Raw genomic sequence first — 18,119 nt, 5'->3', positions numbered from 1 at the left:
GCTTTTCCATGTTGTGTGTGTGTTCATTCACGTTCATGCTGTAGGGCAGCAGTCCCCAGCGTTTTGGCAACGGGGACTGGTTTCATGGAAGACAGTGTTTTCATGGACCAGTGTGGGGGTGGGGGGGAATGGTTTCGGGATGATTCAGAGCATTACATTTATTGTGCACTTTATTTCTATTATTATTACATTGTAATATATAATGAAATAATTATACAACTCACCATAATGCAAAATCAGTGGGAGCCCTGAGCTGGTTTTCACTTGCCACTCACTGATAGGGTTTTGATATGAGTCTGCAAGCAATTGGTTTATTATGGTCTCTGTGCAGTCAAACCTCTCTGCTAATGATAATCTGTATTTGCAGCCGCTCCCCAGTGCTAGCATCACTGCCTCAGCTCCACCTCAGATCATTAGGCATTAAATTCTCATAAGGAGCAAGCAACCTAGATCCCTCACATGTGCAGTTCACAGTAGAGTTTGCACTCCTATGAGAATCTAATGAGGCCGATGATCTGACAGGAAGCAGAGCTCAGGCAGTGACGCGAGAGATGGGGAGCGGCTGTAAATACAGATGAAGCTTCTTTCCCTCGCCCGCTACTCACCTCCTGCTGTGCGGCCGGGTTCCTAAGAGGCTACATACTAGTACCATTTAGTGTCCCGGGGGTTGGGGACCCCTGCTGTAGGGTACACCATTGTATGTATATACTACTAAGTAATTATTCATTTTTCTGTCAATGAATGTTTGGGTTGATCTGATCTATGACAATGTTGTGAATATTTCACAGATGATAGAAAAGTCAAGACATCCTCTTTTTGTAGGTGATAAAGTATAATAGGCATTAAGTTTATTAATTACATTCAGATTTTCTATATCATTATTTAATTTTTATTTATTTGCAAAGATTAGGAAAGGTACTCTATTGGTTCTTTTGTCTGAAAAACCTCTCAGTATTTTTATCTGTTAAAACTCTTAGTACTCCTGTCAGTTCCTTCTTTTTTCTAGCAGTTTTTTCTTTGTAAAGTTCATTATGAATGTTTGGCTTATTGGATGGTTTTATCTTAATTAGGAATTATAAGTTTTCTTGGTATAATATTGAGAGTTTTAGGGGGATGGTATTAAATTAGCTATGATTTTTCTGTTCTCAGATAATTAAAAAAAGATTGATAATTCATTAATGCAGCTTTTGTCATAAACATAGAAATAGTTACATACTCATGTTACCCTGTAACTAGATGTAAATTCATAACAGTGGCAGTTATGTAATTACATACTTCAGTGATATTATGGGATGCATCTACTTTATGAGTACTTCGTTTTAACTTAAGAAGTGCCCTTTAAAAAGTTGCTAAACTGTCTGACAGGGAAACTATTATGATTTTTATTTTTTAAATGAACATATATAATTTAGACAACATGCATTATTGTATATTGAAAAATTAAGAATTTTTTAGTTGCAAGAGTTTGCAAAAGATCTAAACAAGTGAAAAAAAGAAAATTATTCCATTGAATATAATTTAACGTAATATTTTCTGTGACCTCTTTCATTCACTTATATAAGCACAGAGTTGTTTTTTTTTTCTTGGCTGCATTGAGTCTTCGTTGCTGCGCAGGCTTTCTCTAGTGGTGAGCGGGGGCTACTCTTCATTGCAGTACGTGGGCTTCTCATTGCAGTGGCTTGTTTTGTTGCAGAGCACGGGCTCAGTAGTCACAGCGCAAGGCTCAGTAGTTGTGGCACATGGGCTTAGTTGCTCTGCAGCATGTGGGATCTTCCTGGACCAGGGATCGAATCCATGTCCCCTGAATTGGCAGGCAGATTCTTAACCACTGCACCACCAGGGAAGTCCCCTTTTTTAAAAAAAATTGGAATATAATTTACATCTAGTGAAATGTATGCATCTTATGTGTTTGGTGTGATCAGTTTGGACAAATGCAAATTCTCTGTAACTCATTTTACAGTCAGATTTATAGAACATTTTCATCATCCCGGGAAGTTTTATTGTACCTTTTCCCAGTCAACTGCCCAGCTCCCCTAAGTAACCACTGATCTCATATTAGTTTTGTGGGATCTCTCCCATTGCCCGGTGTTTAATACCTGAATGATAATTTTTGATCCTTTGTCATAAAACATTGTATAAGTAACTACAGTGGTTTGAATATTTCCTTTGGGTGGCCAGTCCTTTGTACTGCTATAAATTAACTGAGAATCATAAAAGTGAATTTAGAAATCATTTAATAGGAAACCTTCATTTTATAGGTGAGAAAACTGACTTGAAATTTAAGTGACTTATTTAGTGTTGTATAGGAAGTTAGTGCTGAATGTAGATTTATTGATTTTGATTTAATGTTTTTGATCTAATGATTTTTTCTTCATTTCTGAAATTACATTTTATTTTCTTTGTAATAATGGACATTAAATATGTGCTTTTTAATTTTATTTTTTTTAACATCTTTATTGGAGTATAATTGCTTTACAATGTTGTGTTAGTTTCTGGTGTATAACAAAGTGAGTCAGCTATATGTACTTTTTTGTTTACACAATTTTTAGAAAATGTTGTAGATGAGTTAGACAAGAGGAAAGAATTTAAAGTAGGCTTCATTCATCTAATTTACGTTTTTTCTTAGCAGTCCTTTTTTGCCCATATAATTCTTAAAGGAACCAGACCAGAAGAGAAGAAGAAAAAATGGTGGGAACAACTCAGAGAAACTTGTAGTTGAGGGTTTCATAATAAGTCCTTGGAACTAATTTCTTCCCATTTGAGTTTCAGAATAAAGTGAATATTTAATTCTGTCTTAATGTTCCTAGGTATGCAGGTGCCTTGAGAGCTTCAGGGGAAATGGCTTCAGCACAGTATATTACTGCAGGTCAGTATCTTAAATATACTAGTTTTCAAGAGGGAGTATGGTATTCAATAAACGTCATTTTTCACTCACAGTTTTTTTAGTATCTTTCTGTTTTCAAAATGTATTTTTAAAACATCACCTCATTAAAATTAGAGTACTTACACTTACATTAAACAACTTGGGACTTTTTTTTTTTTTTTTTTGCGGTACGCGGGCCTCTCACTGCTGTGGCCTCTCCCTCTGCGGAGCACAGGCTCCGGACGCGCAGGCTCAGCGGCCATGGCTCACGGGCCCAGCCCCTCCGCAGCATGTGGGAGCTTCCCAGACAGGACATGAACCCGTGTCCCCTACATCGACAGGCGGACTCTCAACCACTGTGCCACCAGGGAAGCCCCATGGGACTTATTTTATTAACCACATTATAAACCAGTGATGTCTGTCCTATTTGAAAAAATCTTTGGATTAGTGGGTATTCATGTAAGGAAGTTGGATATGAAGTATGAGGAGAAATAGAAATTCTAGAAATATCTTGTTTCTTTATTACATGAGACAGTGTATTCTGCCCCCACTGCCCCATTTTGGACAGTTTTACAAATGAATACTCTCTTAAATCCTTGGGCTGGGTTGATAGGGTTTTTAACAGCCTTGCCTTTTTTGGGGTGGCAGGGGTGGTTTGTAACAGCTTTATTGAGAGACAGTTCACATACCGTACTACTCACCCATTTAAATTATACAATTCACTGTTTTTTAGTTTACTCAGAGTTATGCAGTCATCACCACTAGAAAAGAAACCCTGTAACATTCAGCAGTCACCCCGTTTCCTGTCACCACTACCAGCCCTGTGCAACCAGTAATCTACTGTCAGTCTATAGATTTGCCTCTTCTAGAATATTGATATAAATGGAATTGTACAATATATGGTCTTTTTTGATGGCTTCTTTCACTTAGATTGTTTTTGAGTTTCAGCCACATTGTAAACATGTATCAGTACTTCATTCCTTTTTATTGCTGAGTAAGATTCCATTGTATTGGATATATCACATTTCATTTATCCTTTCATCATTGATGAGACATTTGGGTAGTTTCCACTTTTTGACCAATATAAATATTGCTAAACATTTGTGTACAAGTCTGTATGGACATATGTTTTCATTTCTCTTGGGTATATATCTAGGAGAGGAATCGTTGGGTCACATGGTAACTATGTGAGGAACTGCCAGACTGTTTTCCAAAGCAGCTGCATCATCTTATATTCCTCCCAGCATGTATGAGGATTCTGATTTCTTTGTATCCTCACTGACACTAGGTATTGAATGTCTCTGATTATAGCCATTCTAGGGGTGTGAAATGGTATTTCATTGTGGTCAGTCATTAATCTGTAATACTATAAACAGTAGGTTTCTTTGCATCATTTGGAATTAGTGAGATTTTCCTCTAACCTTTTTCCCTGAAAGTAGATTCATTTGTTGAAATGAAGTTTTTTTTTTTTTTTGAAGATGTTGGGGGTAGGAGTTTATTAATTAATTTATTTAATTTTGCTGTGTTGGGTCTTCGTTTCTGTGCGAGGGCTTTCTCTAGTTGTGGCAAGTGGGGGCCACTCTTCATCGCGGTGCGTGGGCCTCTCACTATCATGGCCTCTCTTGTTGCGGAGCACAGGCTCCAGATGCGCAGGCTCAGTAGTTGTGGCTCACGGGCCTAGTTGCCCCGCAGCATGTGGGATCCTCCCAGACCAGGGCTCGAACCCATGTCCCCTGCATTAGCAGGCAGATTCTCAACCACTGCGCCACCAGGGAAGCCCCCTGAAATGAAGTTTTTACTGGGAAAATGTGATCACATATCTAGTTCATCTGGTAACTTATGTATCTAAGAGTTGCTCAGAATTTCAACAGCTTCTCCAGAGTCTTATAGGAGGCTTGCAATATTGATGGGATGAAAAATACCGTTCTTTACTTCTTGCTTCTTGATTTTTTAAGTTTTTTATTTTGAAATAAATTTAAATTCACAGAAAAGTTGCAAGAATTCACCAATTACTAACTTTTTGTCACATCTGGTTTATCAGTCATTGTAATGCATGTTCGTTTTTTCTGAACCATTTGAGAGTAAGTTGCAGACATCCTGTTTTTTGTTCCTGAATACTTCAGTATGTATTTCCTGAGAATAAGGACATTCATAACCACAAGATGGTTATTTTTCAAAGTCTGGGAGTTTAACACTGATGTTAACTCATAATACTGACTTGATTAAATTTTGCCAATTAACCCTGTATTGCCCATTGCTTCAGGAGCCAATTTAGGATCACACATTGAACTTAGTTATGTTGTTATGTCTCATTAGTCTCTTAATGTATAGTGTGTCTTTTGACCTTTTTCTTTCAAACTAATGAAATATTTGAGATGCTCCGTTCATGGTATATATTAAATTAAATCATTGGGTTTTTTTCTTGTTTTTTTTTAGTGAGAAGTGTATCCTTTAAAGTGTTATTACAATTTAGGCATTTTTTATTTTAAAAATTATTAGCTTAGTAGGGATGCATAATTTCAGCTCTGCCTCCTAAAATATTTTTTAAACATTGTGTTTAGTAGTTTTATTCAGGAACATTTCATTGAGTACTTACTTTGTGCTGAGATGTTGTATTTGCTATGCTAAATAGTCTGTATACTAATGATAACATTTCACATTTTAGTTAACAAAACAATGCAAGATAAGCTAGATTAGAGTTTTGCTATATGTGAAGTAAGGGCAAGGTGTGATAGCTAGGGAGTCAACAGAGAAAAAGTATTCTGAACTCAAGAGCAGGGCTGAGTTTATGACCATGGGATTTATGATGGTGAGAGAGGATAAGCAGAGGAAAGATTTTGAAGAAGGCAAATTAGTTTTGGTTCTTAGCTGTTCAGTACAGTCAGGAAGTTTGTTTAAGGATTTAAACATACTTCATTTAAACATACTCCACATTTCAATACTCAGGAGTTCAGTACACGGGAACCAAGTATGGGCTTAAAGGGAGGAGGGCTGGGAGTGGTTACCTGACGTCCTGATAATGGCGGAACTGTAACATCATGCCTCTGTGATTCCTAGACAGAAGTTATGTGTTGTCTGAATTAAATGAATATACCCTGCTTTGTTAGGGAAGACAAAGGCTGTCAAGGAGAGAGAGACATTGTTTATAGCTAGTGATTGCGTTATAAAGTCTTCTGGTGAGTTAAGATTTAAAAACAAATTATTTTCTTATTAGGGATCCAGCAATTGCAAAAGGAATAGGTATACTTAAAAATAATTAATAAGCATTTCTTGGTATTGAGAATTAATTTACAGTAGCATGTATTAAATATGTCACTATTTTACTAAGGAAGTATTTGCTTTGTTTTTAAGCCCTTAGAGATTTGTTTGATTCCATGGATAAAACTTCTTCTAGTATTCCACCTATTATTCTACTGCAGTTTTTGCACATGGCTTTTCCACAGTTTGCAGAGAAGGGCGAACAAGGACAATATCTTCAACAGGTAATCAGGGCAAGGTTCTGTGGTTTTCATTTTGTAAATGTAAAACTTAGGCGTCCTACACTTACTGGAGTATATTTGGAAATACAAATAATCAGTCCTCTCTAGTTCACACCACCATTATCTCTTGCCTGGAGAGGTGCAGTAGTCTGTTAACTGATCATCTTGCTTCTGCCTTTTGTGGTGTTTCTCTACACAGCCCCCAGAGTCCTTTTAAAAATGTAAATAAGATAGTGTTGGTTTCCGTGTTCAGTATCTCCTAGTGACTTTCTGTCTCAGTCCTAAACAGTCTAGCTCCTGGCTACCTCTCTGAGCTTATCATGTGCCACTCTTCCCCTTGCTCAATTCTCTCCAGATACACTGACTTCCTTGCTATTTTTTAAAAACCCTCCAAGTATCCTGTTTCTATAGGGCCTTTGCTCTTGTTCCTTTGGCTCCCAGGTGCATGGCTTGCTTCCTCATCTCATTCAGGTATCATGACTCAAATGTTAAGGCATCAAAGAGGCTTTCCTTGACAGTCCTATTGAAATAGCACACTTCCCTTCCCCTAATCACTTTTTTTTTTAACATCTTTATTGGAGTATAATTGCTTTACAATGGTGTATTAGTTTCTGCTTTATAACAACGTGAATACATATACATATATCCCCATATCTCCTCCCTCTTGCATCTCCCTCCCATCCTCCCTATCCCACCCCTCTAGGTGGTCACAAAGCACCTAGCTGATCTCCCTGTGCTATGCAGCTGCTTCCCACTAGCTATCTGTTTTACATTTAGTAGTGTATATGTCCATGCCACTCTCTCACTTTGTCTCAGCTTACCCATCCCCTTCCCCTTGTCCTCAAGTCCATTCTCTACGTCTGCGTCTTTATTCCTGTCCTGCCCCTAGGTTCTTTGGAACCAATTTTTTTTTTTTTTTTAGATTCCATGTATATGTGTTAGCATACGGTATTTGTTTTTCTCTTTCTGACTTACTTCACTCTGTATGACAGATTCTAGGTCCATCCACCTCACTACAAATAACTCAGTTTTGTTTCTTTTTATGGCTGAGTAATATTCCATTGTGTATATGTGCCAAATCTTCTTTATCCATTCATCTGTTGATGGACACTTAGGTTGCTTCCATGTCCTGGCTACTGTAAATAGAGCTGCAATGAACATTGTGGTACATGTCTCTTTTTGAATTATGGTTTTCTCAGGGTATATGCCCAGTAGTGAGATTGCTGGGTTGTATGGTAGTTCTATTTGTAGTTTTTTAAGGAACCTCCATACTGTTCTCCATAGTGGCTATATCAATTTACATTCCCACCAACAGTGCAAGAGGTTTCCCTTTTCTCCACACCCTCTCCAGCATTTATTGTTTGTAGATTTTTTGATGGTGGCCATTCTGACCAGTCTGAAGTGATACCTCATTGTAGTTTTGGTTTTCTCTAATGATTAGTGGTGTTGAGTATCCTTTCATGTGTTTGTTGGCAATCCCCTAATCACTTTCTGCTCCCGTATTGCTTTTTTTTCCTTCATAACCCTCTCTTTACTTGAATTTGTTATATTTTGATTATGTTCCCCATCAGGACTTTTTCTCTTTTGTTGACTGCTGTGTATTCCTAGTGTCTAGAATAGTGTTTAGCATAATAATGAATTCACGAAACATCTCTTGAATGAATGAATAAACTATTCTGGAATTCTTCATTGTTTTGAAGATCATATAATATTTAATTTGGCTTAATATTTTTAAAGAAAAAAACTTCCTTCCCCGTCTCTAAGGAAACAGTAATTACTTTGGAAGGATTTTATAGATCAAACACTGTAATAGCTAGGATTACTTACTGTGTCACTTTTTAAATTACAGGATGCTAATGAATGTTGGATACAAATGATGCGAGTATTGCAACAGAAATTGGAAGCTATAGAGGATGATACTGTTAAAGAGGTAATTGAAATATATTTATGAATATGACTTTGATTCTCTATCCCACCCCCACCCTAAAGTCTTAGTTCATCTTAATAGGTAGACATGTACTTGAATACTTTAGATGTTGAATCTGTAGTTGGAACTTGACAGCTTGCATTTGATGCTTGAATTCAGTGCATTATTTGCTAAATATAATCAATTGAGATTATTGAGCATCTGTAATTTTTTGGTAATATTTTTTGATCAGTAGAAGGATTTTACAGAAAGGGATTACATTTTATTTTATTTATTTATTTTTATTTTTTTTTTTTTTTGCGGTACACGGGCCTCTCACTGTTGTGGCCTCTCCCATTGCGGAGCACAGGCTCCGGACGTGCAAGCTTAGCTGCCATGGCTCATGGGCCCAGCCGCTCCGCGGCATGTGGGATCTTCCCGGACCGGGGCACGAACCCATGTCCCCTGCATCGGCAGGTGGACTCTCAACCACTGCGCCACCAGGGAAGCCCGGGATTACATTTTTAAAAGCTTAAATGTGTGTTACTAAACTGGATTGTGTGGGAGCCAATGTACATTAATATCCATGTGAAGTAAAGTTGGAATTTTTATTTCATCTTAACTTTTGCAGACAGATTCTTCATCTGCACCAGCAGTGACACCTTCTAAAAAGAAAAGTTTAATTGATCAGTTCTTCGGAGTTGAATTTGAAACTACGTATCCTTATGAGCCAAGATTAGTATGACTGTAATCATAACTTATTAGAAGTAAATTGGTATGAATAGCGTTGTTGCCTGGAGTGGTGGGTGGGATATGAAGGAAAATTCTTCAGAGGTTTTTATGCTTAAAAAATATGGAAATTAGGAATTTGGAAAAATACACCCTTTGGAGTGCTCTTGAAGTTTAGATAAATGTACTCTTTAAGGACATTCATATTTTTTCCTAAGAACATCTTTAGCAGAATACCTCATTAATTCACCTCATAGAGAATTAATTTTTAATTATGAAATGGGATAAATCAGCTAAATTATATACATGAGATTGATATAATTAATAAAACATGAATTTAGGAGAATACTGTTTTCTACATCATGGGTGGAAACTTAGAAAAAGATTTGTTTATCTATCTTTGGGTTATTAAGACCATTTTAAGACTATAAATACCAACTTATATTTGTTGAGAGTTTATCCTTTTACACACATTCATTAATCCGTATTGTTGGTAAGTGAATGAGCATTTTTAAGTATATTAAAATGAATCTCTATTGGAAGACTGAAATGTTTTAAATGCCAATGAATGCTATTAATTTTAATAGCATTAGGATAACTTATTCAAGATTATATAACAAATTGAATGCCTATTGGCAAATTCCTTATCTTATTTTTCAAAGCATGAAATGTACAGAATCTGAAGAAGAAGAAGTCAGTAAAGGAAAGGAAAGTCAGCTTCAGCTTAGCTGTTTTATCAATCAAGAAGTCAAGTATCTTTTTACAGGACTTAAGTTGGTAAGGACAATTGCAGTTCATCCCCATTGTTCGTAGATTCTGTGTTTACAAATACACCTTCTTGCTAAAATGTATTTGTAACCCCAACATCAGTACTCATGGTGCTTTCATGGTCATTTGTAGATATGCACAGGGTGAAAAAAATTTTGACTCGCCTGACTCACACTGTTTCACCTGAGGTCCCCAAAGGTGACGCTCTGCCTTCTTGTTTCAGTGCTCATACTATAAACAAGTACCCTTTTTGTGGTAATTTTAATGCCACATTTCTTGCATTTTTGTGCTTTTTGTTGGTGATCTTGCTGTTTATAATGGCCTTCAGGCATAATGGTGAAGTGCTGTCTGGTGTTCTAAGTGCAAGAAGGCTGTGATGTGCCTTAAGAAGAAAATAACATTTCTTAGATAAGCTTCATTCAGGGATGAGTTATAGTGTACTTGGCTGTGAGTTCATTGTATGTTAAGGTGTCGTTAAATAGCAGAAACATACATAAAACAAGGTTGTGTATTGACTGGTTGACAAAAATGTGTGGCCAGAGGCTCGAAGGAGGCCTCTGAGGGTATTATAATGAGGATATATTAATAATTGTGAGGTATCAACTGGGGTTGTACTGTGCAAATGAGGGCATGTAGTCATTCTGCCATTGCACTAGCATTAAAGTTGAGGCCCTAGAATTTAAGTGACTTAATTGGTTTGTGGCAGAGCCAGAATTAAAACTTGCCTGTCTTATTCAGTTGGTACTGTTTCCCCAGTGCCATACCAAAGAATCCACTCTAATGAGCAGATTGATAAAATAGAACAATTTTGCTTGCCTAACATTTATTTGATATGGTTTGGGGGAATATGTACATCTCTTGAATGATGGGCAGTGAATTGGGGCAGGGATTACATTGAAAACAAGATTATTTGTTGTCAGGGAGCTCCCATTTACAGTTTGGGGTAAGTTGGTTAGGAGAAGTATTGGTAAATGTTTCTATAAGAAACATAGATAAATAGTGCTATTCTTTGCCCTGTGATACTGAGGGGAGAGTTGTGGTGAGGCATAATGGCGTTTAAGAGAAGTTCACTTGAAAAGCATACGTAAATATATGCAAATCAATCAATGTGATAAACCATATTAACAAATTGAAAGAGAAAAACCATATGATCACCTCTCTAGATGCAGAAAAAGCTTTCGCCAAAATTCAGTACCCATTTATGATATAAACCCTCCAGAAAGTAGTCATAGAGGGAACTTACCTCAACATAATAAAGGCCATATATGACAAACTCACAGCCAACATCGTTCTCAGTGGTGAAAAACTGAAACCATTTCCTCTAAGATCAGGAACAAGACAAGGTTGTCTACTCTCACTGCTGTTATTCAACATAGTTTTGGAAGTTTTAGCCACAGCAATCAGAGAAGAAAAAGAAATAAGAGGAATCTAAATCGGAAAAGAAGAAGTAAAGCTGCCACTGTTTGCAGATGACATGATACTATACATAGAGAATCCTAAAGATGCTACCAGAAAACTACTAGAACTAATCAATGAATTTGGTAAAGTAGCAGGATACAAGATTAATGCACAGAAATCTCTTGCATTCCTATACACTCATGATGAAAAATCTGAAAGAGAAATTAAGGAAACACTCCTATTTACCACTGCAACAAAAAGAATAAAATACCTTGGAATAAACCTACCTAAGGAGACAAAACAACTGTATGCAGAAAACTGATGAAAGAAATTAAAGAAGATACCAACAGATGGAGAGATATACCATGTTCTTGGATTGGAAGAATCAACATTGTGAAAATGACAATACTACCCAAAGCAATCTACAGATTCAGTGCAATCCCTATCAAACTGCCAATGGCATTTTTCACAGAACTAGAACAAAAAGTTTCACAATTTGTAAGGAAACACAAAAGACGCTAAATAGCCAAAGCAATCTTGAGAAAGAAAAACGGAGCTGGAGGAATCAGGCTTCTGGACTTCAGACTATACTACATAGCTACAGTAATCAAGACAGTATGGTACTGGCACAAAAACAGTAATAGAGATCAGTGGAACAGGATAGAAAGCCCAGAGGTAAACCCACGCACCTATGGTCACCTTATCTTTGATAAAAGGGACAAGAATATACAATGGAGAAAAGACATCCTCTTCAATAAGTGGTGCTGGGAAAACTGGACAGCTTCATGTAAAAGAATGAAATTAGAACACTCCCTAACACCATACACAACAATAAACTCAAAATGGATTAAAGACCTAAATGTAAGGCTAGACACTATAAAACTCTTAGAGGAAAACATAGGAAGAACACTCTTTGACATAAATCACAGCAAGATCCTTTCTGACCCACCTCCTAGAGAAATGGGAATAAAAACACAAACAAATGGGACCTAATGAAACTTAAAAGCTTTTGCACAGCAAAAGGAAACATAAACAAGATGAAAAGACAACCCTCAGAATGGGAGAAAATATGTGCAAATGAAGCAACTGACAAGGGATTAATCTCCAAAATTTACAAGCAGCTCATGCAGCTCAATATCAAAAAAACAAACAACCCAATCCAAAAATGGGCAGAAGACCTAAATAGACATTTCTCCAAAGAAGATGTACAGATTGCCAACAAACACATGAAGGGATGCTCAATATCACTAATCATTAGAGAAATGCAAATTACAACTACAATGAGGTATCACCTCATTATAAGTCAGAATGCCCATCATCAAAAAATCTACAAACAATGAATGCTGGAGAGGGTGTGGAGGAAAGGGAACCCTCTTGCACTGTTGGTGGGAATGTAAATTGATACAGCCACTACGGAGAACAGTATGGAGGCTCCTTAAAAAACTAAAAACAGACCTACCATACCACCTAGCAATCTCACTACTGGGCATATACCCTGAGAAAACCATAATTCAAAAAGAGTCATGTACCACAATGTTCATTGAAGCTCTATTTACAGTAACCAGGACATGGAAGCAACCTAAGTGTCCATCGACAAATGAATGGATAAAGAAGATGTGGCATATGTATACAATGGAATATTACTCAGCCATAAAAAGAAACGAAATTGAGTTATTTGTAGTGAGGTGGATGGACCTAGAATCTGTCATACAGAGTGAAGTGAGTCAGAGAAAAACAAATACCATATGCTAACACATATATATGGAATCTAAGAAAAAAAAATGGTTCTGAAGAACCTAGGGGCAGGACAGGAATAAAGATGCAGATGTAGAGAATGGACTTGAGGACAAGGGGAGGGGGATGAGTAAGCTGGGATGAAGTGAGAGAGTGGCATGGACATATATACACTGCCAAATGTAAAATAGATAGCTAGTGGGAAGCAGCCACACGGCACAGGGAGATCAGCTAGGTGCTTTGTGACCACCTAGTGGGGTGGCATAGGGAGGATGGGAGGGAGATGCAAGAGGGAGGAAATATGGAGATTATATGTATAACTGATTCACTTTATTATAAAACAGAAACTAACACACCATTGTATACTCCAATAAAGATGTTTAAAAAAAAAGGGAAAAGTAAAAATAAATTAATAAAAATAAAAGCATACAGATACTAGCTTACCACCCGAAGTCCTATAACAAATTATGATGCAAATATCGGGGCATCAAAACGTGATGTAAATGTTAATTGGAGAGTGTGGGATAGAATATTTCGGCAGGGACTCTCCAGGGTGTATTTTTCATAATTTTATAAAATTCCAGGAAAACTAAGTATACCTGGAACTTCTAGATGATAATGGATTGATGATAATAATATGTAGCTTACCTGATGAGTAACATTGTACCATATATCCTTTCTTTAAAAATATGTATTAATGAGATGTTGTATTTGTTGTCTTGGTAATTTTTTAGATTCCTTATCATCATTCGTTCTTTTTTGAGTAATTTTGCTCCACATTTCTTTACCTCTTTGTTGCCAGATAAACTTGGTTAAATGTTAAAAGGCTGCTCCATGGTGCTTCCTTTTCTAATTAGTAATTTTAAAAAATCAAACCTGAAACAATTTTTATACAAGTGTAACATGCTTGTTGAACATAGAATATATACCAAATAGTTCTCCAAGTTTTCTCCATGTACTAACTCACGTAATTCTAACAGCAGCACTGTCACGTTAAGTGCTGTTAGCACCATTTACAGATGATGCACCATTTACAGATGATGCCCAGAGGGATAACTGTCTTGCTCAATGTCACACAGGCTGTAAGGAGTAGAATGGCAGACATGATGGTTATAAGATATAATGGCTAAAGGCTTTCCCACATTTATTAGATTAACAGGGGTTTTCTGTGTTTTGACTTTTCTCAGATTTAACAATAACTGATTTGTTCTGGAAGGCTTTGCTAAATAAAGCGTAAAGAACAAGGGTTATCTGCATTCTCTTAATTTTCTTCTAATATGAATATTCTGATGATCCATAAGTAGAGGAATACCACGATAGGCTTCCTTAGGTTGTATAAAATACAGTATAAACTCTCAGAATCTGAGCATTTGGGTCATAATTAAAAGACTTCAAGTATTATTTACATTCTGAGGAGTGCATGCCAGTAAAAATTGATGCCTTTTAAGAACTGAGCCATACCTAAAAGCCTTCCCACATTGTCTTCATTCAAATTATTTCTCAGGGGTATAAATCCGTTGACATACTATATGTTGTCTATTGATTAGTACTGTTGATAATTTTTAAAAGAATTAAAGATATAACTGTATTGCAGAAGAAAATTCTTTAATGTTTGGACTTCTGTTATGTTCTTTTTTAGCGACTTCAGGAAGAAATCACCAAACAGTCTCCAACATTGCAAAGAAATGCTTTGTACATCAAATCTGTAAGTTTTGGAATCCAATTCCATTTACTAGAAAGGTTTCCAGCTAATTAATGTTACCCAGTCTTTGTTTTTACCAAACTGAGGAATTAAAAACTTGTGTGGTATTTGTATGTTACAGAATTTCTTTCCACTTTGTCTCCTCAGTCCAAGATCAGCCGGTTGCCTGCTTACTTGACTATTCAGATGGTTCGATTTTTTTATAAAGAGAAGGAATCTGTGAATGCCAAAGTTCTTAAGGTTAGTAATGAACTTTACTATAATAAATTATTGTAATTCTTTGAAGGTAATTCCTAACTTACAATAGGTTTCTTTATTCTTTTAGGGATAAACTCACTTGAAAATACTATAAATAGGGAAGTTATTAACATTAGACAAGTGGTTCTTAATCAAGAATATGCATTGGAATTATCTATTGTCCTTTTTGTTTTAAATCATACACACGCCTGCCCCTCATCCGCCACCAAGCATCTGATTAAGTGAGGCCTTAGGTCTTACATTTTTCAAAAGATTCCCAGGTAATTCTGATGGATGCCCTCCATTCCCCAGAAATATTGCCCTAGACCAGATCCTCAATTCCAGAGATACTGGTCCAGTAGGTTTGGGGATGGGAGTGGGGTAAGGAGCAATATAACACACTATTCTAGGCGGTTCCTTTCTTCCAGGTGAAAGGAGAGTGTTAAATTACCGTTGCCCAAGGAATACTTAAATTGTAATCGTTTGATGTCAGAGCCAACCTTATGATTTATCTGTTTTGTTGAACTGTAGCTCTGCTGTGTATCCATAGAGTCTGATCCTTGGGAGAGGTATATATAATTTTAGCCTCTTGAGCTGAAATTTATAATACATTTTCAGATATACTTAGGGTCATATGAACAGGTTAAATGTAGTTGAAGTATCTGCTAGTCTAGTATTTCTGAAATGCTTCTTTATTGTTTAAATTAAAAAAAGAAACATATTTGGCTGCGTTGGGTCTTAGTTGCAGCACACGGGATCTTCATTGCGGCATGCGGGATCTTTCGTTGTGGCACGTGGGCTCTTTGCAGTGTGCAGGCTTCTCTCTAGTGGCACGCGGGCCCTAGAGCGTGTGGGCTCAGTAGTTGCAGCACTCAGGCTCTCTAGTTGTGGCGCATGGGCTGCAGAGTGCACGGGCTCAGTAGTTGTGGCACATGGGCTCTCTAGTTGTGCGTGGGCTCTAGAGCATGCAGGCTTAGTTGCTCTGCGGCATATGGGATCTTAGTTCCCTGACCAAGGATCGAACCCGTGTCCCCTGTATTGGGAGGTGGATTCTTAACCACTGGACCACCAGGGAAGTCCCTGTTGTTTAAATTTTTGGTAGCTCCTCTGCGGCCAGTTTCATGGGGTAAAATGTTTAATGGAAAAATTAAAAAATTTTTAATCTTAAAGTTAGGACCACGGGCTTCCCTGGTGGTGCAGTGGTTGAGGGTCCGCCTGCTGGTGCGGGGGACACGGGTTCATGCCCCGGTCCGGGAGGATCCCACATGCCGCAGAGCAGCTGGGCCCGTGAGCCATGGCCGCTGAGCCTGCGTGTCCAGAGCCTGTGCTCCGCAACGGGAGAGGCCACACACACAAAAAAAGTTAGGACCAGATTGAAAATAAACACTGATATTTTCAAATGCACAGATTTCCACGTGATTTTTACAGTGCTTATTTTCAACTTTATTTGAATATGAAAGCAGTACTTAAAAAGTGTGATGAATATTTTAAATAACTACCTTTATAAGTCTGTTTACACTTTTTCTTTTTGGTTTGTATATAGGATGTTAAATTTCCTCTTATGTTGGATGTGTATGAACTATGTACACCAGAACTTCAAGAGAAAATGGTTTCTTTTCGATCAAAATTCAAGGATCTGGAAGATAAAAAAGTAAATCAGCAGCCAAAGACAGTAGGTTCTTATTGGTCATTTTCTAATCTTAATATGTTTATCTTTAATCTGTGTCCAGTATTCATTTTATATTGTTAACCTATTAGTAAAAATGGATGAACCTGTGTTTAGCATATATACAAATCTTGCAGGTATTGGTGCAAGCCCTTAAAGTTTTAGGTGTGTTTTAGCATAAGAAAAAGAACTCTAGCTATGTTAAATGGGTCCTTTATGGTAGAATAAACTTAATATTTTCTTTTCCCATAAAAATTATTCCTTTTATATCAGTATTTATTTCCTCAAAGCACTTCACGTAAAATCTTGCCTTGTAAAATTCAGAGTATTTTATTATTTTCCTCGTAAGGCATCTCCATTTTTTAAAATGGCGTTAGTGTTATCGAATATTGCTTCATTATGCCCACTGTGACAACTTAAGTCATATCTTTTAACAAGCACCTATAACTGTTAAAATTATAACCTTAGCAACTTTATATTTAATAAATTGTATATTTTAAATTTAGAGAAGGGACAGGTGAATTATATGTTGGATTGTTTTCTTCAAAAGGAAAAAGATATTTCCTGGTAACTAGGAATATTTCCAGTGTGATATTATATACCAAATGTTAAAATTAAATTCTTCTGCAGGTTACTGTGTGTGTGTGTGTTAAAAGCAGTTTTTAAAAAATTAAATTTTATTTTGAGATAATTGTAGAATCACATGCAGTTATAAGAAATAATAGAGTTCCTGAGTACTTTTTACCCAGTTTCTCCTAGTGGTAACATCTTGCAAAGCTGTAATACAATATCACAACCAGGATACTGACTTTGATGTAGTCTAGATGCAATACATTTCCCTTACCACAACGATCCCTCATGCTGCCCCTTTGTAGCCAAATCCACTTTCCTTTCCCCCTACCCCCTTCTTTTTAAAAAAAAAAAAAAAATTAATTAATTAATTTTGGGCTGTGTTGGGTATTTGTTGCTGGTGCAGGGTTTCTCTGGTCGCACGCGGTGACTAGGGGCTGCTCTTTGTGTGGTGTGTGGACTTCTCGTTGTGGTGGCTTTTCTTGTTGCGGAGCACGGGCTCTAGGCATGCAGGCTTCAGCAGTTGTGGCTCACAGGCTCAGTAGTTGTGGCGTGCGGGCTTCAGAGTGCAGTCTCGGTAGTTGTGGCGCACGGGCCTAGTTGCTCCACGGCATGTGAGATCTTCCCAGACCAGGGCTCGAATCCGTGTCCCCTGCATTGGCAGGCAGATTCTTAACCACTGCGCCACCAGGAAAGTCCATTTCTTGTACTTCGGTTAAATTTATTTGTAACTATTTTATTCTTTTTGATGTTTTTGTAAATGGCATAGTTTTTTTAAATTTCATTTTTGCACTCATTGCAGTTGATTTTTGTATATTGATCTTACATCCTCTACTCTCCTGAATTGATTTATTAGCTGTTTTTTTCTCATTTTTTTGGTAAGAGATTGTGTAGAATTGGTGTTCTCTTTTAAACGTTTGGTAGAATTGTCTTGGTCAGACAGTCTTGGCCTGCAGAGTTCTTTTTCAGGAGTTTTTTTTTGTTTTGTTTTGTTTTGTGGTACACGGGCCTCTCACTGTTGTGCCCTCTCCCGTTGCGGAGCACAGGCTCCGGACGCGCAGGCTCAG

The 18,119-nt window shown here is 37.1% G+C and overlaps 1 protein-coding gene across 2 annotated transcripts in view; it reads left to right on the top strand.

Moving 5' to 3' along the window:
* Positions 1-18,119, top strand: part of USP14 (ubiquitin specific peptidase 14) — a 40,606-nt gene that overhangs the window by 17,113 nt on the left and 5,374 nt on the right. For both annotated transcript variants that reach the window (XM_079718020.1, XM_079718021.1), the window contains 8 exons: positions 2,808-2,866; positions 6,215-6,345; positions 8,192-8,272; positions 8,880-8,965; positions 9,640-9,754; positions 14,517-14,582; positions 14,727-14,819; positions 16,360-16,488. In XM_079718020.1, coding sequence (XP_079574146.1) covers positions 2,808-2,866; positions 6,215-6,345; positions 8,192-8,272; positions 8,880-8,965; positions 9,640-9,754; positions 14,517-14,582; positions 14,727-14,819; positions 16,360-16,488 — 760 coding nt within the window. The remainder of the gene's footprint in view (positions 1-2,807; positions 2,867-6,214; positions 6,346-8,191; positions 8,273-8,879; positions 8,966-9,639; positions 9,755-14,516; positions 14,583-14,726; positions 14,820-16,359; positions 16,489-18,119) is intronic.

The sequence above is a fragment of the Hyperoodon ampullatus genome (assembly GCF_949752795.1).
Source record: "Hyperoodon ampullatus genome assembly, chromosome: 13".
Taxonomy (NCBI): domain Eukaryota; kingdom Metazoa; phylum Chordata; class Mammalia; order Artiodactyla; family Ziphiidae; genus Hyperoodon; species Hyperoodon ampullatus.
The sequence above is the reverse complement of the archived record's forward strand: the minus strand, read 5'-3'. Positions and strand labels throughout refer to the sequence as shown.